General features: G+C 44.7%; 1 protein-coding gene across 3 annotated transcripts in view; it reads right to left on the bottom strand.

The window, feature by feature from the left end:
* Positions 1-1,303: 1,303 nt before the first annotated feature.
* NR6A1 (nuclear receptor subfamily 6 group A member 1) overlaps positions 1,304-23,270 on the bottom strand; it is a 142,318-nt gene continuing 120,351 nt past the window's right edge. For 2 of the 3 annotated variants that reach the window (XM_084898387.1, XM_084898389.1), the window contains 7 exons: positions 20,472-20,527; positions 18,697-18,851; positions 16,827-17,054; positions 15,314-15,568; positions 6,436-6,557; positions 4,787-4,939; positions 1,304-1,700 (listed from right to left, as the gene is read on the bottom strand). In XM_084898387.1, coding sequence (XP_084754513.1) covers positions 1,612-1,700; positions 4,787-4,939; positions 6,436-6,557; positions 15,314-15,568; positions 16,827-17,054; positions 18,697-18,851; positions 20,472-20,527 — 1,058 coding nt within the window. In that variant the 3' untranslated portion in view covers positions 1,304-1,611. The remainder of the gene's footprint in view (positions 1,701-4,786; positions 4,940-6,435; positions 6,558-15,313; positions 15,569-16,826; positions 17,055-18,696; positions 18,852-20,471; positions 20,528-23,270) is intronic. The other variant, XM_084898388.1, reaches the window with a different exon arrangement.

The raw sequence follows: 23,270 nt of genomic DNA, 5'->3' as shown, positions 1-23,270 counted from the left end.
GTGTGCGAGGCTGAGCTGGGAAGAGAGCAAATGGCCTTTGACTGCGCAGGCAAAAGGAGGTGCAGGAGGCCCTGCAAGCCCACCCAGGGATGCACCCCTCTCGGTAGTCAGCCTGCTGCATCGGCTGTGCGAGGTCCCTGGGTGGAGGCAGGGACCATTGCTGTGGGAAGGCAGAGAAGAGAAAAGCACCTGAAAGAGTTCCAACAGATACGGGGTGGCTGCTGGCCAAAGCCAAGAGGGGAAGGAACACTTCCTGGGACTAGTGGGGCAGGTAGTGACAGAACAAGGGGCCCAGGCCACAATCTGGGGGGGGACAGCCAGGCCCTCAGGAACATGAGGTAGTTTAAAGCCCCTCTTCCTCTCCAGGCCTTGGTCAGCCGGGCCACTCTGGGCCTTGGGCTTTCTGTTGAGGAATCCTGGTCTCATTCTGGAGAGATGCGAAGAACTTGGAATGGAATGGAAGGGCAAAAATTCTGTTGGGTGAATGGCCCTCCATGTTTAAGAAAGAGACTGCAGGTTTTGGATCAGTCCTGGAGGGGGAAAGGATGGGATGGGGGGGAGAGAAACAGAACTCCAAAGGAGGAGTGTTTATTCTTTTAGCAGTGTGGGCTTTGTTTCACTATTCCTCGAAGGAAGCAAGGTGACAGGACAATGGACCAGTAATGGGCACCAGGATTCAGAGCATGACATTCTGCTTCGCTGTTTTTTCCAGAGGGCCAACAGGAAGTCACATGTGTGAGGGAGAGGAAGGAGTCTAAAAAGGTAGGCCTTGGTAGGTCCAGGTACAGAAGCTAGGTAGTTGGGAGTCCCAGCGAAGCTGGCAGGCAAGTCCAAAGGATGACGTGATTGCCAGGACTTGGCTTGGGTGAAGTCAGCAGAGGCAGTGGTGGGTCAGATGGTGGGGAGGGGACAGCATGGTGTGAGAGCAGAAACCCTGCGCCCTGAGGCCTTGGGTGGAGGGAGGATACCTAACTTAAGATTTGGTCGACTCTCAATTTTCATGCTTCCCAAAGGAAAGAGATATTCTACATCCTCCTCTCCTGCCTTGGTCCCCCACTTTGCTCAGAGAACCTCCTGGCACCACTTTGCCCTTTTATGGTGTGTGCTTTCACCTGGCAATTCTGTGGCTAGAAAAAGGCAGTTTGCTCTCTGACAGACAAATGCACGAGTCTGCTGAGAACATGTGGGAAAGGGAGGCATGGTCTCACCCCTCCCTTTCCACTGAGGTAGTCGTCTTTGTCAACATTATGGAAATAGTCATCTCAGCCCATCCCACCCTCCCTCAAATACAAAAGAACTATCTCTAAACAATGACAACACTGTTACATTAAACATCTTCACATTCTGTAAACTGCAAGGAAATGCATCGGCTGCATTCACACAAAAGCATGTGCATCATGTTGAAGGCCATACATTCAACTCTGTCGTGAAATAAATATATAGAAAAATGAGCTTAAAAAAACAGACAAACAAACAAACACTCTTCTCGCTATGGAGACGACCGGCACGCCGCTGCCCCCACAGCCTCCACCTTGGTCTCTGGCTTTCTTCCGGAGCCTGTCCCGCCCACCCGAGGCTGTGTGGCCGGCCTGAGGAGGGGCGCCGGACAGCTCACTCCTTGCTCACACTGGTCTTGCAGGAATGCAGCACCACCTTAAAGAGGAGGGGCAGCTGCTCCAAGGGCACATTCACCATTTTTCCTGGGGACAAAGTGGGAGAAGAAGAGTTAGCAGTGGCCCTAGTGGAAGAGCATGTCCCTCTAGTTGGGCTGAAGAGCAGAGGTGGCCTGTTTGAGTGACCGGGGCAAGGAAAAGTACAAGGAATATCATAAAGACACAGACTGGCTAACGTCCAGATACCCAGGCCTCCTTTACGGCCCGAGGTGAAATTTATAATCATTGTTATCCCGGGAATACTTACTCTGTGCCGGGTGTTTAAATGTATCAATTTACTTAATTCTCATGCTATTTCGGTGCTATAGATACTACTTTTTATCTCAATTTTACAGATAAGGAATCTGAAACTGAGAGGGATTCCTAGAAGTCCTCTTAAAGCCAAAATACCTCGAAAAACTTAGATCCTGTTTTCTCTTTTTTCCTGGTGGATGCTCTATCATTCTATAAAAATTGCTCTTCAGAGTAATATAATGGGTTAGTAAAAGTACTGAGAAATCCAGGGTTAAAAAAAGACCTACAAGTTTCTTTACTAGAGGCCTTCTCAGACCACTCAGTGTGCTAATACTAGTACAAGGTGTACCAATTAATAATGCGGATTCTGTAATCAAAGAAAACAGGATAATTTTAAGAAAAACATCAAAAATGCTTTATTCAAAGTAATGTCCATCGCTAGCTACACATTTCCCCCATCTTTCAGGTAATCAGTGGGTACCGTCCCAATAGAACTTTTCTTGTTTTGAGGCAAACCATTCAGAGACCCAGTTTTCTACTTCTTCCTACATTTTGAAGTGCTGCTCAGAAAGTGTGTGTGCCATCCATAGGAACAAGTGGTAATCTGAAGGAGCAAGGTCTGGTGAATACAGCAGGTGGGTTAATACTTCCCAGGCAAGATCTTTTAACGTGTCTTTAACTGGTTTTGAAGTGTGTGATGGTGAGTTATCATGAAGCAAAATTACTTTGCCGTGTCTTCTGGAACATTCTGGTCGTTTCACGGTCAAAGCACGGTTCAAATTGATTATTTGTTGTTGGTATCGATCAGTATTAATGGTTTCACCTGGTTTTAGAAGTTCATAATACATCACACCTTCCTGATCCCACCGAACGCAGAGCATTGTCTTCTTTCCAAAGCGATTTGGCCCTGCAGTCGATGTTGATGGTTGACCTGGATCAGCCCATGATTTTGTGCATTTGGGATTCTCAAAATAAATCCACTTTTCATTGCCAGTCACAATTCGATGCAAAAAAGACTTTCATGCCTTGAAGCAACATTTTACTGATGACTTTTTGGTTTTCCATTGTCTTTTGTTCACCCATTTTCGTTCCTTTAAAATCTTTCCCATTGCTTGTAAATGATAGGAAATTGTTTGCTGAGCAACGTTGAATCTTTCTGCAAGTTGTTTTGAGTTTGACACCCATCTTCATCCAATAATGTTTGTAATTTTTGGCCTTCAAACTTTTTCGGTTGACCTGGAAGTTCTTTGACTTTCACATAGAAATCATCACTTTTAAAGAGTTTAAACCAGCGTTTACAAGTATCTTGAGATGGAGCATGTTCACCATAAGCTTCCTGAAGTATATGATAACTTTCAGTAGCACTTTTTTCTTTCTTTCTTTTTTTTTTTTAATATATTTTATTGATTTTGTACAGAGAGGAAGGGAGAGAGATAGAGAGCTAGAAACATCGATGAGAGAGAGTCATCAATCAGCTGCCTCTTGCACACCCCCTACTGGGGATATGCCCGCAACCAAGGTACATGCCCTTGACCGGAATCGAACCCGGGACCCTTCAGTCCCCAAGCCGACGCTCTATCCATTGAGCCAAACCAGTCCCGGCAGCACTTTTCTTTAAAATAATGAATTAAAACTTCCCACAAATGCTTTTTTTGCACAAAATTCGACATTTTTAAGCATAAAAATATCTATGATGTTAACACCTTCAGCAAATTTGACATATGAAGTTTTGAAGCTTGCTGCCAATACAACAAAATAGCATACATATCAAATCGAATATATATCAACATATGTGTAACTCCATCTATTGAAAAAAATCCGCATTATTAACCGGTGCACCTGGTATACAATAAATATTGGGCTGTAGTTCTCCTTGTCACACTGAGAGTCACCTGTGGAGTTAAAAAATACTGATGGCCAAGGACCTCACACCAATTGAGTCAGGCTCCTGGAGGTGTAACCCACGCTTGGGTATGCTCTAAAAGCTGCCCGATGAACCCAAGTGCTACCAGGGCGGAGAAGCCTGCTCTGTGGGAAGGGGGTAATTACCAATCTCTGTTTATTTAAGAGTGCCTGATGAATATATCTCATTTGGTAGAATATAACTTTGAAAATGCTGATTCATAAATATCAAAAACATCCTTAAAATTCGAACAGCTGAGCTCCAGTTCACATCTGTAGATTACTCTGGGCCCAAAAAGTAGAATAAAAATTCCTTTGTCAAACTGAAAAATTTTCCCTTCAAAGGTGTACTGCTGAATGCGACAGGAACAATCTCTGTCTAGAGCTCCACTTCTGAGCACCGCCGTCAGTGCTGGGTGACTACAAACAACAATCTCTACCAGTGAAGTAAGCAGCAATGACAACCAGGCCTTTCCATCTCAGCGGGCCTATATCCAAGTCAGCAGGGGTCAAGACCACAGAACAACAAACATTCCTTTACAAACACAGGATTTGAGGATTATTTTTAAAATATTGCTTTAAATGAATGATCCCCTAAAAACCTATAGGCAATTCTATGAAACAAAGTTAACCGTTAAAATTGAGATACCATAAAATCCACCCTTTCACAGTTTACAATCCAGAAACAGTTAATTTAAGAAGCTATGAGTCATAATACCACCAACCAGTCTTACAGAGCTTTTTCTAAGATTCAGTGAAAAGGTCAACAAAGTGCCCGGCACAGCATAGGCAGTGAGGCAATCCTCCTCGCCACAAAGAAAACTTGCGTGGACTGAAACGGAGGGCAAGGGTAGGCTGCTTTTACGCAGCTGGTCTTGGGCCTGGAATGAGGATCTGAAAACACTGCTGGTCTCCTCCTCTTCACACAAGCTAAAAGAAGCAAGGAAGGGTTGGAAAGCCAGCCCCCAGAATGTTACCTGCAATATACCGAATCTCAGGTAAGCACATCATGAGGTCAGGAAAGCGGTTCGGCTGATGTGTATATTTATATTCAGTGAAATCCTGGCAAATGTACCAGTATCGCTTGTTCAGCTGTTCCAGCTGCGAGGCACTGGTCAGACCCCTGATATCTGGGAAGAAAACCACATAGGTTATGAGAGCGCTTTCTAATGTGGAGGAAATGCCAGCTCCTTGGATAGATGCATATTTCAATTAGAAGTTATTAAACATTGCCACACAGAGGATCTGTACTCTTTCTGACATGGGGGAACAAAGTGCTTAATAAGGAAGAGAAGCGGATAAAGAAGAATAAAAAATATACAGGACAATCACTAGACTGAGCCCCTGAGAACTAAGCGGAATCTTTCTCAACTTCATACTGGTTTCCCAGTACAGGGCTTGACACGAACAGGCACCGTAGATGCTGAACCACTCACTATCTGACAACCTACCTTTCCCAATTTATCCTTCAGAGTATCTTTAAATTTGCCCTTTGCTGGAGCCAATCAGGAACTGAGGACACCTATACATTCATGCTTGTACAGATACTCACATGCTCTCCTGTGTTTCTGCTCATACTACTCTAGATAGAGTTCTCTCTCACTTCTTTGCACACACACCTAACCCCTTTTTAATATACAGAGTATGGGTATTCTACATAAAAACCTTTCCCAGCCTTTGAGGCCCACTTAGACTCCTCCTCCTCCAGGTAGTTGCTACTTATCTCCCCCAATCTGAGGCTTCAGTAATGTGTCACGTGCCATCAGAGTATATTTCTTGAGGCCAGGAACCTGGAATCTACTTTATTTTTCAATGTCTTTAATGGTCACCACAGGACCTGGCCTATGGGAAGCCCGTATGAATGGTGCAGAAGCAGGAGGTGGTGTTGGGGCGGGGGTTTGGCAGTGAGCAAAGAGGAGGGCCAAGAGTCTCTGGACAGGACAACTGACTACAGAACAGAACACTTCAATGCCACAGGCAGCAAAAGAGCCCAGCTCCACTCAGAGCAGAGCACTCACACGCCGCTTTGGAAAAAAGAGGACACAAATTCTCCTTTGTACTCTGGTTACCAGCGGCTACCAAGCCACACTTCGCAGGGAATACTCCACGTTAATCAAACCCAGCAAACTTCTAGTTAAAAGCCGTGCTTGATATGCGGGTGTGAGCTTTGGTGAACCCCGCTCTGCCCTGAAGGGGACTCAGAAGCACTGCCAGCCTGTCGCAGAGGCCTTATCTCCAACAGGTTCATCAGTCACTCTGCTCTTCCTCAGTCACTGGCGAACTTGGTACATATTTTAAATGACGCATGTACTGTCCTTGGTGTCTGCATTGAATGCATTGAAATTGACTAAACAAAGCGAATCCTCTTCCTTCCGCTATGAGTTATAGAGACTGTGGCATTTAGGTTTGAAGAAAAAACCCAAAGCACGCCCTCCACTATAGAGGGCACAATGATGACAGGCCCTCTCAGACTGGTACCCATATGGGGTGTCACATTCTGTGTGACAGTCCTGAGGGTAAAGGGGGGCATGAAACATAGGGAAAATGTTCACTGGCAAAAAAAAAAAAAAAAAAAGAGAGAGAAAAAAAAAAAAAGGCCCTTCTTTCCCACACCCAAGCCACTCACCTTGATTTAAGAAGTTAATTGCTTTCATGCAAGCATACTCCTCATTGCTGACCTTTAGCTGATGGAACTTGTGATACAGGTAGATGAGCCGCTCGATCACCTCCATCCCTTCATCACTGAATCTGGGGAGCAGACACAGGTGTGAACAGTGGGCTCCGATACCAGCAGAGGTCAGGCCTGGGAAGGCAGGTTTCTGACAACTCTGTAAGGCTCTGACATAGGCAAGAGGCTGAGCTCAGGAGAAATGGAATTCAGAACTATTAGTGAAGGACGGGGGATCCCTGGTTTGTCTAGAGGCCACGCAAGGCAGCTCACACAAGCTGTTATTCCTAAAGTCAAGTAGGACCGATCAAATCTAAATCCAGTGCCATCATGTAAAAGCTATGAGACCTTGACCTGGCCGGGTGACTCAGTTACTTGGAGCGTCATCCTGTACACCAAGCATGTCAAACTCAAAAGGCTAACACAGCCAAATAAAAAGTTTATGTGGGCCGCAAAAAAAAAAAAAAGCTTCAATTTTCATAGAAATGTAGGTTTATTTTGATAGAGACATGCTGAATACAAAGGGCTGAAATAAATGAGTAATTGCTAACATAAAATAATAGAACATTTTAATAAAAATTAATATTTTTTTCTTGAACATTAACTTATCAGACACTAAATAACTGCACAAATTAATAAGCATAACACAAATAAACCTATTTTTCTTGTTCTCTGAAAGGTAAATATTTCCTGTTGCACACACTAAACAAGTCAGTGCAAGACTAATGATGTGGCAATTGGCTGCTAAAATATTCGCTGCTAGTATGAGTGGAGAGGAATGGTGCTCCTGCACATAAGGCATGTAACAGAAATGAATACAACACGATTATAGTAATCAGTATTAGCGAACATGGTAGCTCGTTATTAATAATTATGTATAACAGGATATTGTAAAAATTAAGTTATCTAGGTTTGATCCTTCTTGGGTCATGTATGGCAAACAACCAATCAATGTTCCTCTTGTACATCGATACTTCTCTCTCTCTCTCCTTTCCTCTCTCTAAAATCAATAAAAGCATATCCTCGGGTGAAAATTTAAAAAAAAGCTCTGACCCTTGGAAAGTACTGTGACCCCTCTAAACTTTGAGGTCCTCCTCTGTACAACAGTGCCTGCCTGCTCGGGTAACAAGGGACAAAGGAGTTTGGGATGTGAGTGTGGAGAAATATGGCATCATTAATACACTGCTACTGTTGAGATGCAGCTTCAGTTTCAGTGGCAGCTCCTGTGACTCTATGCGAGCCTCGGCCACAATGCAGAAAGAGCTGCTGATTGTATTAAGGTAGGCTCACTGTTGCCAGCAGGGCTGAGGCTATGCACAGTGACATTTTTCATTGGCATCCTTGACTTCAGCTAGGAAGGGAAGCATTAACTGAGCCTCCGTGCCAGGCCATCTCTGGGCTAGCACTTAGTGTGCATTATCTCATTTAACTTTCTCAGGCCTGCAGGTGAGATGAGATTATCATCACCCCATACAGATAAGAAACTGAAGCTCAAAGAATAGAGGGGATTGGTCCACAGCAGGCAGCTAGGTAGTGGCAGAACTAGAACTTGGAACCAGGGCCAATTTCCCAAGGCCTTGGTTTTTCAGGTATCTAAGGTGACATCCTCTAGCAGAGAACTCTTTCTTTAGATTAAGTGTAAGCTCCCTGAGGAAATACCAAGTTTTAAGCAAAGGAGAGCGCGGATAGGGGACTAATACCCTGGTCATAGACAGGAATATATATATAAAAGCCTAAGCAACCTTTACCACCAGTCACCGAAAGACCGGTCACTATGATGCACACTGACCACCAGGGGGCAGATGCTCAATGCAAGAGCTGCCCCCTAGTGGTCAATGCACTCCACAGCGAACCTTCCTCGGCTGGCCAACCTTCCGTGTTTCCCCCCTCCCCCGCCAACCCCCCTTCCCTATCCCCGATTGGGGCTGGGAAAGATGACTCCAATCAGCCTCAATCACTGGCCAGGCTGAGGGACCTCACCCATGCACAAATCCATGCACTGAGCCTCTAGTGTCTCATAACAGAGATAGAAATATCACCAAACCAAGGAGGTGAAGGCTTAATGTGGAAGCCAGCATTTATAAAAGCTGGGGTCAGGCCAGCCTCCACCCTTCTAGGGGGGAGCTGGACTGTGGGCCAAGGAGCATTCCAAACAGGTCTTACATGCATCTCAGCCAGAGATGCTCAGCCTAAGGCTGCTTCCTGGTAATTGTGTTCAAATATGGTACTGAACATCATCATACAGCCCCATGTCAGGCAAGAAGGTCCTAACTGGGAAGGGTCCAGGACACCTGGGGATGAACTATTGCTTTCTGCATTGACTTTGTAGGCTTTGCAAGGAATTGGCTTCTGGGGCAAGCCAGCCATTGTCAGGTCCAGCAGCACCTGCACTTCTCAAGCACTAGGGGGAGCTGCAGTAGCAGCTTTTTCCAATTGGATCTCTGACCCTCAGCCTCAAGGTTAGGCTCCCAGTCAGTCTGAGCTGGCGTTTCTTTCAGTCTGCTGATCTGAAGTTTGATGGTTGATTCCATTTCTCTCTGACCCAATGGCTTTTTTGACTTTATGTTATTTTCCCAGACTGGCTGATAAGGCAAATTTATTAGGCAAATTTATTAGGTGTACCAGTTAATAATGCGGATTTTTTTTTCTCAAAACTAGTATATTGAATAATCACTGTAAATAAGCTTATCTACCGTGTTTCCCCGAATATAAGACCTAGCGATGGAAAGATAAGACATCCCCTGAAAATAAGACCTAGCGCAACTTTGGGAGAAAAAATTAATATAAGACACTGTCTTATTTTGGGGGAAACAGGGTACCACTGTACCATTTGTTGATGGTTTGCTACTTGCCACGCACTTTGTTAAATAATCTATATATGTTATTCCACTGGATATTCCCAATAAATCCCCCAAATGGATGCTATCATCCTCCTTGTTCAAGTGGAAACAAAGGATCAGAGATTATTGCATTCCTACATTATGTCCTCCTAATAACCTGTGAGATAAGTAATATCACTTCAAGTTGGGGGTGAGGAAGCATAAGAGGTACCTTCCCAAAGTTACATAGTAACTGAATAAGTGGTGGTAGGCCAAGGTTTAAGCCCAAGTTTTCTAATTCCAAACCTGCCATTTTCTCAGCACTACACTACCTACTCCCTGCCTTCTCTTAACGGGCAACTACAAAAGGCTAGCACAGGGGACCACAGGGCCTCTGTGTTCCCACAGGAACTCAGGCAGGGCCCACCCAGAAGCGCCTGGAGGGCTTCCGTGATGCCGGGCCCAGGAGTGAGGATCCCTCCTCATCACAGCACTTGGCTGGCTACTTCTGTTCTGGGGAGGAAAAGGTCTTTCGTGCAAACTCCCTCTAGCATCTGCTTGGAGGGGTGAGGCAGGGATGGCATGAAGTAGGGTATTAAAAAAAGGGGGGTGGGGGTGTAGGCTGAGAACCAGTGTCAGCATCTGTCTGGTGGCCGAGCAGTGTAGCAAGCAAAGATAACACTCACTCGCAATCAGCAACCTCTTGCCCCAAGGGCTCACTCTGACACTACAGCGCCTGCAGGTGTGTGGCTACCAGCCAGCCCCCCTCGCCAGGAGCGCCAACCTGGTTCCTGGCCCAGTCTTGAACTAAGAGACACAAAGGAGCCCCTGAGTGTCTGGTCTGAGCATATGCCCCAGCTCTCTCTCCTTTCCGAATTTCTTAGGACCGGCTACCACCATAGACCCGCAGCAGAGGTGGGGAATGGCAGCCAGCCCAGCAGCCCCCACTCACTATCCACAGCCCGACTGCAAAGCTTTCCTCCACACCCGCATCCCACCCCTTGATAAACAAATTGTTCTCTGTTTCATGGGCCGGCTTTCTCTTGCAGCCGTGCCTCCTCCACATCTGCCCACTCCACAGCTCTATCGCCCCTGTATTCCCTGTCTACAAATTATCAGCATTCAAAGCCAGAAAGTTGGACACAAACACCCATTCTTCTTCTGGGTTCCCATTACACAAGCATGCCAGGACAAGGAAAACATTCCTGTCAGGATCCCCCAAACCACTGGACCATTCAGTCAGCAATTGAAGCTGACACTGTGTAAGTTATGTCCCATTAGGGGGCGGAGAGGCCAGCTGTCTCTTTTTCATTCATCTAAATGCACCTCACTCCCGGGAGCAGTCACCAGCCACAACCTTAGAGGAACTGCCTCTGAGCACCCACACAGACTAAAAGCAAGACTGTAGCTCCAGGACACACCCCAAAAGTCACACTTTTGAGACGGTTAATGAATTTAGTATAGGGTAATGGCAAGGAGTCTGGGCTTTGGAAGTCTCCAGCACAACCAATTCAGGCAATAATCTCAACTCCAGCTTTCTCTACCTTCCTAGCCTTGAGTTTTCACCTCTCTGAGCTTCATGCTCCTTACCTGAAGAACTGGAATAATACTGGTGCAGCCTCTTAGGGTGGTGTGAGGACTAAAATATGTTTGTAAAGCACTTACGGTAGAATTTGGCACAATCAATTTAGCCTATAATTCTTAACTATTACCATTATTCATAGCATCAGCATCAGCGCTCCCATGATCACAGCAAAAAGAAAAGTGTATGTTTCCTGAATCTTATAGCCAGGGTCTGAGCAGGGAATCTGGGAGGGGCCGCTAGTGCTCATGAGATACAAGTGCCCATTAAGGCCCATCTTGTGCAAGACATCTTCTCGTGAGAGGGAAGGAGTCTTGATTAGCGCCAGGAGCAGTCACTGGCTGGTGCTACAATCTGCTTTAAATCAAATTCACCCAGGCTCACTGTCTGATAACAGCCTGATTAAGGAAAATGGGCACCATAAATTTGATTCAATATTTGAGAAGAGAAAAGGAGGTGGGTCATGCATCATCTGGGAAAAGCCTTTTCATGACAGCAGAAACTCACTTGCACTCAAGCTGTGCAAGAATAAAGGCATTTTGGGGGAGTGGGACAGCACAGAAGCTGGCGAGGTAAGAAAGAGCTATGGCCAATTATAAATGCCACACCCTGGGCTTCTAGCAGAGAGAAGACTGCTTTACAGTGATGAACTTGATTCCAGAGGTTCTCATGGCCCCATTTCCTCTGACCACTTGGGCAGTTCCACATGCATCTCAGATTCAACAGACGCCAAATCAAATTCAGAGTGACGCATCACTCACCCTGTTCTCCTCAGGCGCCATCATCTTGGCTAAGAGACTGGCAGCATCCCCAACTTTTCCTCTCAGTGAAGTCCCACTGCCTCTACCTCTTTGCCATTTCCTGACTCTGTGCTGTCCCTGCTGCCTTGTCCAGGCCTTGCTTTCTTTTACCTGTGCTAAGAAACAGCCTCCCACCCAGCCACCGTCCTATAGCCTTGTCCATACCAATCCATCCTGTGATTTATAGCCACAGAGCTTCCTAAAATGCAACCTATGTAATTACTCCTCTTAAAAGTATCCTATGACTATCTCTCTCTCTCTCCCCCAATTTTTTTTTTTTGGGGGGGGGTAGGCAATAAAAATTTTTGGTGGCCTTAAAAAAAAAGTATCCTATGACTTAATATGACACAATACTAACCATTTACACAATAAAATCCAAATTCTTTAGATTAGCACTTGAGCATCTTTATGACCTGTCTTTTCTGTACCTTTCCAGTCATTTCTTCTCTCATTCCTATATGTCTCAAATACATTCTCTCTATACCTAGTCTACAGGATTGCTTTTGGTTCCTTGCACAAAGCAACTATCCAAGATCTCAACTTATAGGACTTTGCTTTACTCTCCTACCTTCCTCCTATTCTCTAAAATCTACCAAGAAAAAAATCACACTTAAAGATGCAGCTCAAATGTCTTTTCTTCTGGGAGCATTCTTTAATAAAGCAAGTAGAGGAACTTACTCCCTACCGATTCCGATCTTTGCTTCCAGCCTGAGTCTCGGCTTGTCTTTTTGCCACGTGAGTGAGTGTGCCAGAGGGAGATGCACCCCAGTCCTGTTTAGCAAAGTGTGGGGACTGGAACCCTCTCCAGTTTTCATTGATGAGGATATCTTTTCTTCCCTCTTTCTTGGTGCTCTGGAATCCTAGTCTTTGCTTGGACACTATCTTCATTTGCCCCTCAAACTCCACCAATATCACCCAAAACTGTAGACAGTATCTGCTGTGTCTCCCAAACCTCTACTAGGGGTATCGAACTCAATCAGAGAAGGGGCCAAAATCTAAAATCCAGCCTAAATCGCGGGCCGAATGGTTTACTGAACAGTCATAAACTGACAATGTCATAAACTGACAGCGGAGTGCAGTGATGACAGCGCGGTGCGGGCCACATTGCAAGGCCTGGCGGGCTGGATTTGGCCCGCGGGCCTTGTGTTTGACACATGTGCTCTATACCAAGAACAGGGGCTCTCATCTCAGAGTCCAAAACCACATCTGCACCATCTGTAATTCCCACACTTCTCCCCCAACATAGAGTAGGTACTCAGTAAATGGGAGAGGAATCAGAACTAACATGATGCAGTTTACTAGAATTTTTCCATTGAAGGCTTCCATAATTGAGAAAGAATCCTAACAACAAATCTATTTCTTATCCTCAAACCCACTTGAGAGCTCAGCAGCAACATGTATTCGAGTCAGCATTGTTCAACAGAACTTTCTGTGGTGACAGAAATATGTGTATCTGCACTGTCCAAAATAGCAGCCATTGGCAACATGTGGCTATTGAGTACCTGAAATTGTGACTAGTGCAAAAAAGGAACTGACTTTTTAACTTTAATAACTTGTTTAAAAAAACCACCTGAGATTAGCAGCTACTACTATTGGACAATGTAGCTCTTCTCCTTGGTAAGGAGCCTTCCTAGGAAATAAACATCTCACTAGCTCGGCTGTCACTGGCCCCTGCCTTAATCTTGGGGTACAAAGAATTGGATGCAGTGGAATGGAGTGCCTTATGAGGCTCAAAGCCGCAGAGTCCTGCATGACCCGTGATCCCTGCCTGCCTGCAGAGGGCCTGGGAACACCCATCACTCTAGAGGAGGTAGAATCCGCAGACTGACTTTGTAGGCAATCCCAGGATGCATTGGTGGATTCCAGACACACAGGGGACAGAGCTTGCTTGGCCAGCTCTGCAAACCCTGATATATTAGAGCGGGCTAACTGCTATCCAAACACTCGGTCAGCCCCAAGTTACAGAGCGGGAGATAGGAATCTGTTGGAAACAATGAATTAGAGGCTCAAGACAAGGGGTTAGGTCATTTGCAAAATCAGATGTATCTTTTTACAGGACAAAGTGTCAGCTGGGTTCAAAACTATGCCATTTATAGATCATCCTGAAGCCAGTAGGCATCACTGAAAAGGAAATATTAGAAAACGGGAGAAAGTCAACACTCCCTCCCTCCGCTGTGCACAGGGCTTGAGGGGGTTGGAGCTTTGCTTCCAGCCTAAGACTCAGCTTGTCTTTTTGCCAGAGGGAGGTGTAACCCAGTCCTGTGTAGAAGAGTGTGGGGACTGGAACCCTACCCTCTCCAGCTTTCATTGATGAGGACATCTTTTCTTTCCTCTTTCTTGGTGCTCTGGAATCCTATGACCTCCATTATTTTAAAGTAGAAATTCATGCATGGGCGTGGGGGGTGGGGGTGATAGAGAAGGTCCCACAGACGGGCCTGCGCCCTCTCGCAGTCTGGGATCCCTTGGGGGATGTCCGCCTGCTGGCTTAGCCCAGACATCCCTCTCACGGTCTGGGGCTCTCACAGTCCAGGACCCCTCACTCCTTACTGCTGCCTGCAGCGGAGGCAGGAGAGGCTCCCGCCACCACCACTGTGCTTGTCAGCCATGAGCCTGGCTTCTGGCTGAGTGGAGCTTCCCCTGTGGGAGCGCACTGACCACCAGGGGGCAGCTCCTGTGTTGAGCGTCTGCCTTTTGGTGTGGTCAGTGCATATCATAGTGACCAGTCATTCCACCGTTCAGTCAATTTGCATATTAGGGTTTCATTATATTATTGTCCAATAAAGGTGAATTATTAACATGTCTTTTTAAGCTTTATTTTTCATAGGATAAACTACTAAGCCAGAAAGTTGTATCAGCAGATCACTTGTCCTGATTTTGAGTGTCACCATGTGATCCAGGTCTCCAGATTAAGTAAAAGGCCTGCTCTACACAGGGAGGTTAGAAGGATCCTGGCTAGCTGGGATGAGATTTTATACTAGAAAAGACCGAGGAGAACCAACAGTCTCCTAGTCCCATGACCTTATCATCTCACTGCATCTCAAAGGCAGTAAAAGAAACTAAGTTTTGCACAGGCATAGGTTCAAAACCAGGCTCAGGATTCAAACCCAAAACCTTCAAGGGCAGGTCTCTCTGAACTTTAGTTTTCTCATCTACAAAACAGGTATAACCATACCTATCATGCTGGAGACTGTGACAAACATGGAAGACAATCATATAAAGTACCAATCCCAGTGCCTGGCACACAGTAGGTCTCACTCTCTGATTGAAAATTATCTCTCAGGGTCTCTCACTTTATAAGCAAAGTTTAGATTTTTGTTTCTCCCAGATACATGATCTTACCTCAGAAATCCAGATGTGATAAAAACAATTTAGTACTCTGCTAAGCTTTGCTGCACAATAACATTTATTCCTCAGAACTACCTTGTGGGGAGGTTACTATCCCATCTGTTATCTGTATGATTACCCTATTCTATAAATTCAGGACCAGAGGATCAGAGACTTGACCAAGGTCACAAAGCCAGTCAGTGGCAGAGTAGGGTTTTAATGCTCATCCTTTGGAGTGCCAGGCAAGCCTACTGCCCTGTAGGCATAGCAATGGTTTGGTTGCTTGGGAACTGCTCCCCAGCAGCCCTCACCTGTGTAACTCTTCATCAGAGGGTGAATACTTGGCAGTGACATCAGCCAGCTCCCCGAAGATCTGCTTGCTGTACACGGTGAGGGAGGACAGCAGAATTAACTCCTGCCACGTAGAGCTCAGGAGGCACGTGTAATCCTTGATTGAGAGCTCGCAGAAGAAAGGCAGTTTCTTGATCCAGGCAATCTGCCTAAAGAGCAGCTCGTCAGCCAGGCGGCAGAGCAGGGCGAACAGCTCCGCCTGGGTCACAGAGTATCTACGGCGTGGAGACAGGGGAAAGTCACTTCCAGTGGCCATAGCGTGAGGATGGGGCACAGGGAGAAGAAGCTCCTAGGGCACAAAGGGGTTCTGGCAGTGGGCTCCTTGCCTATCACCATGGATCTCCAGCGCCATTCAATTCAGTCTGATAAAGGCGCAGGACTGGGGCCAGCAGCAAACTCAGGGCCAGAGAGGCAAGTTTGTGAGAAAAGGCCGCTGAGGGGAATGGAGGCTTAGCAATGCGTGCAGTGATCAGGGACTATGACCTTTTTAATGTTGGCTTCTACTAAAGCTTCATGCGTTAAGAGAAAACTCCCAGTCACTCCTGCACTAGTTTTGGTAATGAGGGCTCCAGCTCCATTAGAGGAATCTGGTGCCCACCTAACACAGTGCCGGGCAGGAAAATGAGCCTGGGGTCAAATGGCTGAGAAAGACCAAAACCAATTCAGCTTTTCCTGCTCTCACTGCACCCCCTGGTGGTGAGAGTTCAGGCACTAGAGTCAAGGGTTGCTAAGCCCTTCTAAGCTAAGGCAGGAGGGAAAGAGCAGGGCATTTCTCAGCTCTGGGCTGGAGGACAAGGGGCCCCAATGTACTTTATCTCAAGGCCCCTTAGCATGACTCTTCCCCACACCCCCATGTCCAGATTTATAAAGTTTTTGTGTAGCCTTCTTCTAGGGAGATGTGAATTTCCTCTTTGAAATTAGAGACTAGCTTAAGAAATCTCAGGATACCTTCTGGAGGTTTCTAAGCTTGGAAATACTCAAATAGCATATGCTCCAGGCCAAAGGAGTAATGGGTAGCCTAATGGGAACAGCAATGGGTAGCCTAAAGGCTGAACTATTACCTACTCAGGCAGAGCTGACAGAGGAGTGAAAGGGTATTTTCTTCCATCCATGCAGGCCTGCACAGAGCACAGGGCACCAGGCTCCATAGGTATTTTGGCTAGGGATGCAGACAGGCTACCAATTAGTGCCTTCAGTGTCTGGCTAAGCCTAGGCTTGATGTATGATTGTACCCAGAATTATAGCTCATCTCTCGCTCAGAAGTGCTCAGACCCATTCCAGGGCCTGGCTTATTTAGGTCTAAGCAGAGACAAAAGCCCTTTATTCCTAATTCCTCAGGGATTGATAAATGGCCCCAATTCTTAAGATGCTTCATATTCTGAAGCCCAGGACAAAGCAGTTAGGGAGGAAGGTGGATGCAGGGTAGGGAGCATTTTGAAGCTGCAAGGGCTAAACAGGGCAGGGCTCTCTCACCCATCTTCGATCAACATAGGCGTGCCCAACGGCTCCAGGTCCTCAGCTGACACCAGCTGGTGAATCAGACTGTATGACTGGGGATCCAGGCTGCGAGCTTGTGGGGGCAGAAGTGGCGAGTGGGCAGAATAGTTAAAAAGGTGCGGTATGTATTGATAGTGTGGAGGCACAGACATCCCCATGTACTGCTCCCTGAATGCCATGAATCCATTTAGTTCCACAGACCTACTGGAGAGAAAAGTGTCATGTTAGTCAGAACCTGGCAGGGTCTACTTCCTGCTCAAAGGGAATGAGCCAGAAGGTGGCTCGGGTGTTCTCTGGCCATGCAGCGTGTCTCCAGCAAGCCGGGGACATAATTCATGGTTACATGCACCTCTCCTCTACTGGACAGGGACTCTGCGAGTGTGCGTACGTATAGGTTACCACAGGACACCCAGGACTGGCAAAGTAGATACTGAGTAAATACTGGCTAAATGAATTCTTCATACAGGTGTCACGGTTAGAGACTCTTTAATGGATAATACTCACAGACTATGATGATAAAGGTGAGTATTTTGGTTTTTGCTGCTAAGAAAACTGAAGACGAGACAGGCTAATGCCTTGCCAGGCCATAAACCAAATCTAGCACTTAGCAAACAAATCTGGCAGGTGACAACAACTCTTTAAACATTCAAAGGAAGGAAAAAACTAAGGAACAACTGAATGAATAAAGATTATAATATGAAGAGAAAGGCAGATTTTTATCTTTCTTTTCCCTGTTTTTTGGAGAAATCTAGCTATCCTCAACCAATTTTTTAAAATCCTGTGGTTGCAAAAAAATAAAATAAATAAATAAATAAATAAATAAATAAATAAAAATCCTGTGGTTTGCTGAAACTGGTTTGGCTCAGTGGATAGAGCGTCGGCCTGTGGACTGAAAAGACCCAGGTTCGATTCCAGTCAAGGACATGTACCTTGGTTGCAGGCACATCCCCAGTATGGAGTGTGCAAGAGGCAGCTGATTTTTGATTCTCTCTCATCGATGTTTTTAACTCTTTATCCCTCTCTCTCTTCCTCTCTGTAAAAAAAATCAATAAAATATATATATTTTTAAAATCCTGTGGTTTTACCTAGATGCACCTCCTATAACAGTATCAGCACACTATGGCCCATGGCCTGTTCTGAAAAATTAAGTCTTACTGAGACATAGCCACTCACTCACTGACATAGTGACTCTGGCTGTTTTTGACTATGATGGTACAGTTGAGCCCAGACCGTAGACCCGCAAAGCCTAAAATAGTTACTGCCTGGCTTTTATAGACAGTTTGTTGATCCCTTTTCTGTAAGAGAGATTCTGGGGAAAGAAAGCCTTTTCTGGTAGCCGATGGCTATATTTCACACCTAACAACTAACCTAAGGCACCATTATTGAACCAAAAGTCTCCAAATTGGTATTCCATGATAACAGCAAGTCTTACTAGGTTAAAAAGTTTTCCCTGTTTCTTAAAATTTATAAAGTTTCACTCTTGTGGAGGCAGAGAAATTATAACTTAATTTAATATGGTCAGTGTGGCTTGTTTTACTTCAGTGATAAAGTAAATGAGAGAAAATAGCTACATCTAAAATGTTCTATTAGGTAAAAAATGTTATACTCTTAGGTAAAGAATGTATGCACCCAGGTTGCAGCTACAGCACTTTATCAGGCTGCAGAAGAGATCTGACATTTTCTAGGTTCTTAGCAAAAATGGGTTGTGAAATGATGAACCCTACCCCAAAACATTGAGGGAGTAAGAATACTGGTTGAGGCAGGCTGGCAGGAATACCCAGCACAGAGGGTCCCTGGTGGGTCCATTCTCTGTGTGACCTCTAGATAACGCTGGGCTGAAACTCACCTGGAGGACATAGTAGAGCCCGGTGAAGGCTGGTTGCTCTCGGAAGCCCTGTTCCCAGGGGAACTGTGGTCGCTGTCACCATGGTTGCTCCAGTGATTAGCCTCTTCCTCAAATTCCTGCCCAGACATGATCCTTTCAATCTCTTCCTCTGATATCTTTGACAAGGAATTGATACATGTTAGATTGGGTGTTCAGGATTCCTTCTGTTCCTTCAAGACTGAGAACTTATTTCAACTTCATGGGGATTCCCAAACCTTCTCAAGAGAAGCCCAGATCCCCTTCCCGCTATCCCCATACTCCAGGCTCATCACTAATTTAGGATGGCTTGCTTCCCATCACCATGGTTCCCCAGAGCCTTCCTCTTGCTTATTTAACCTCTCTCAAGCCATAAAGCGTCTAGGTTCTTCATCACTCCTCTTTGTCCTCAAGTCTATTCTTTCCTACTTCTGAATTGCCCCTCTTCCATAATAAAGTATTATTTGCCCTTTAGGACCCAACTCAAATGTCACTTTCTTTGTGAACCCTTTTAACACTGCACCTAGACAAAATTTTAGGTCCTTTTTCTGTCTACTCATAATTCCATGCATTCTGAGAGAGAGTTCGAATAGCATAATGGTTGAGTATGAATTCTAGAGTCAGACCACCATTGTTCTAATCCAGTTTCTACTTCTGCCACTTTCTAGTTGTACAATCTTGGGCAAGTCATTTAATTATCTGAACCTAAAATTCTCCATATATATGGTGGAGAGAATAATAGTATCTATCTCATAGGTTTGATGTGAAGATTAGTTAATACATAATCACATGTTTAGAAAAGGGCCTAGCCCATAGCAATAATTACGGAAGGCTGACAATATCTTAATCATTAATGTTATTTTTATAGCATTTATGGTAATGAGGCATAAAAATATCCTCTACAAGACCTAAGACTATGACAGGATTTAAAAAATATAAATAACTAGCCCTGACCGGTTTGGCTCAGTGGATAGAGCATCGGCCTGTGGACTATAGGGTCCTAGGTTTGATTCAGGTCAAGGGCATGTACCTTGGTTGTGGGCACATCCCCAGTAGGGGGTGTTCAGGAGGCAAATGATAAATGTTTCTCTCTCATCGATGTTTCTAACTCTCTATCCCTCTCTCTTCCTCTCTGTAAAAAAAAAAAAAAAAAATCAATAAAATGTATTTTAAAAAATAACTAAGTACTCAATAAATGCATGATGGATATCTGAATAAGTGCTCACTTATTAAATATTGACAACAAACCTTCACATGGATTTTCTTAGTAAGAAAGCTGAGATAAATGAATTGAATTGCCCAAGATCACTGGCATGCCCATGTTTGGGCAGGAGTTTGAGGAAGAGGCCAAAACATCCACATATTCAGTCCATTGCTCTAGCTACTACATCATATAGGGAGTAAATGAACACTTCTATAAAGTGTCTACCCCAACTGGCTAACCTCAGCATGCAGAAGGAGAGTGAGTGCTGAGGAGGAAGGGCCAAATGAATTTTTATTTCTTGCTCTTATGAAAAGAACGGGAAAACACTGTCTCCCAAGTCTGTCTAACTCATACCCACGTAATTCTTTGCTCCAGGAGCCTGTAAGAAACATTGAGCTGTTCTGACCATAACTACAGGTGGCATTTAGAAGTGAAAGCCAGCTAGCACACAGGAATTGGAGAGAAAACAAGAAACATTTAACTGGTGTACAAGCTGAGTGATTTGTCTTGTATGAAATAACTTGGATTGAATATTGGAGTGTGACCTAAAACTCACCTGGACTGGCCCAATGCTCTTATTCCGGCCTCCAGGCATGCCATCTTCTCTGATTGCTGAAAGGAAACAAGCAAGAGAGTGACAAGCATGCCACAGAAGTCAAGGCACTGAAAGAGAACTTCTTTAGCCAAAAGCACAGGGTAGTAATCAGTGAAGCCAAGATTAAAGCACAGGTCTTTCTGGCCTCAAAGCATGTACTCTTATTCCAGGCTTCCTTATAGGCAGCAGATACTTTTGGGCCCCCAAAGTGCTGGGTACACACTATACACACTTTCTATATTCAATATGCTCAACCAACGTGGCTGCATTATTAATAGTCCCACAGTTACAAATATCCTATTAGGATGACGCATCTGAAGACTGGTAAATTCAGGACAGGAATAGAAAGAATATTTTCATTCTTTTTTTTTATAATATATTTTATTATTGATTTTGTACAGAGAGGAAGGGAGACAGATAAGAGAGTTAGAAACATCGATGAGCGAGAGTCATCGATCAGCTGTCTCTTGCACACCCCCTACAGGGGATATGCCTGCAACCAAGGTACATGCTCTTGACCAGAATCGAACCCGGGTCCCTCAGTCCCCAAGCCGACGCTCTATCCTTTGAGCCAAACCAGTTTAGGCAATATTTTCATTCTTAAATATTGTTTATTTCCAGGGTAAGTTTGAGTCTAATTTGTTGAATGAGAAGTTTTTTAATTTATTTAAAAAAATTAATCAGCGTATTGACTTTCATCGTTTCTCCCTATGAAGGCAGTCAGTAGAGTTCCCTTGCCATTGATTTTCTACTCAGGCAATTCAACAACAGGAAGAAGTTATTTAGGAGTTCCTTTTTTTCAAAATATATTTTTATTAATTTCAGAGAGGAAGGGAGAGAGAGATAGAAACATCAATGATGAGAGAGAGTAGAGAATCGTCGATTGGCTGCCTCTTGCACTTCCTCTTTTGGGGATCAAGTCCACAACCTGGGCATATGCCCTTAAATGGAATCGAACCCGGGACTCTTCAGTCTGTAGGCCAACGCTCTATCCACTGAGTCAAACCAGCTAGGGTTATTTAGCATTTTCTAACTGTAAAAAGCATCCTTAGTACTAACCTCGTTAAGAATTACAACTACTAATACTATTACTATCATCATTGATGCAGCCCTTAGTATGGGGACAAAAGAAGAGACCCCTAATTTGCAATTATAGAAAGTCTCTAGTGTCTGGAAAAGCTTCGTAAAAAAGCTTTTCCAGAAAAGCTGAATCTTAACTTCAAAACTGAATCTTAACAGACGACCAGGATTTATGCAGGCAGGGAAATGGTCTCCAAGCTGAGTGAACAGCGCACAGAAAAGCTGTAAGTAAGCATGGAGGCCTCTTTCTGGGAATTTCCAGTGGTTCAATCTGGATGGATGAGGGGGAAGAGCCAGAGAGAGAAGAGTAGCAAGAGATGAGGCTGGAGAGGCCAACTGAGGCCAGATCACAGAGAGCCTTGAATGCCAGGCTGAGAGTATGCCCTTTAGCAGAGGAGCCTGAGGATGACAGAATGCAGGAAAGGGATAAGGTCAGGCTGCCATTTTTGAAAAACCCGTGATGGCCACTATGGAGGGTGGTTTGGAGGGAGTAAGAGGATAAACTAATGACATCATATGAGAACAAGCTTTGCTATAATGTACCTACTTGAAAAAAAATTACCATGAAGAATATAGGAAGTCCTTGGGGTAGGTTTGGTTACCTCAAAAGGTGAGGGCTCGAATCATAACAGTACCTGTGGTAACTGAAAGGCTGACAGGAAGTTCGTTTTCCTTAAAGTAGACGTCATTCTTGGTATCCTTAGATTACACTTCAGAATTATACAAGTTTTGGTCTAATCCTGTTTCTGCCTTGTCTGTACATATAGACAAATTTCTTCACATCTCTGAATAAATAAAACTTCAGAATAAATAAAATTTACTGAAGAATACAGAGGGGCCGAAACCGGTTTGGCTCAGTGGTAGACCGTCGGTCTGCGGACTGAAGAGTCCCAGGTTTGATTCCGGTCAAGGGCATGTATGTTGGTTGCAGGGCATGTATGTAGGGGGTGTGCAAGAGGCAGCTGGTCGATGTTTCTCTCTCATCGATGTTTCTAGCTCTCTCTCTCTCTCTCCCTTCCTCTCTGTAAAAAAATCAATAAAATATATTTAAAAAAAAAAAGAATACAGAGGGGCTTGTTTTATGGGCTATTGAAAAGATTATATATAAAACAATACAGTTCAAGAACCAAGCATAGAGCCTGGCTTATAAAGTAGGTACGCAGGATCTAATCCTTCCCTCTCCCCAGCCCCTTTTCCCCAAACACAGGAGTTAAAAAACTAAGGTTCCATTCTCAACTTTGCTGGAGCCGTTAGTATCTTCATCTGTGAAATGGAGGCAACATAGTCTTTCCTACTGTGAATTTGGAGGGAAAAAAATATATTGCCACATACATAGTCTATGTTAAAATCATGTCTGGTTGTCTGGGAGCCCTCTTTCGATGCTCTAACTACTAAGCTACCTGGCCAAGGCCCATCTAGGCTCACCTTACATTTTCCCTGCCTCAGTCCTAGAATCAATCAATTCTCCAAGGATTCCTTTTATTGATACTTAGAAACCAGGCCAGGCATGCTCATTGCTACTGCGGTGTCACTGCTCTAGCCACTTTCAATAGACAACTATATATATGTACACCAACTCATGCATCTATACACTTTCCCTCTGTATTTTTATCAGTCCTCCTAAACATGAGTTCATGTTGATCCCTCTGATTTCAATGTGGCACCAGAGATTTCATTCTA

The sequence above is a fragment of the Pipistrellus hanaki genome (genome assembly GCF_964339955.1).
Source record: "Pipistrellus hanaki genome assembly, chromosome: 11".
Taxonomy (NCBI): domain Eukaryota; kingdom Metazoa; phylum Chordata; class Mammalia; order Chiroptera; family Vespertilionidae; genus Pipistrellus; species Pipistrellus hanaki.
The sequence above is the reverse complement of the archived record's forward strand: the minus strand, read 5'-3'. Positions and strand labels throughout refer to the sequence as shown.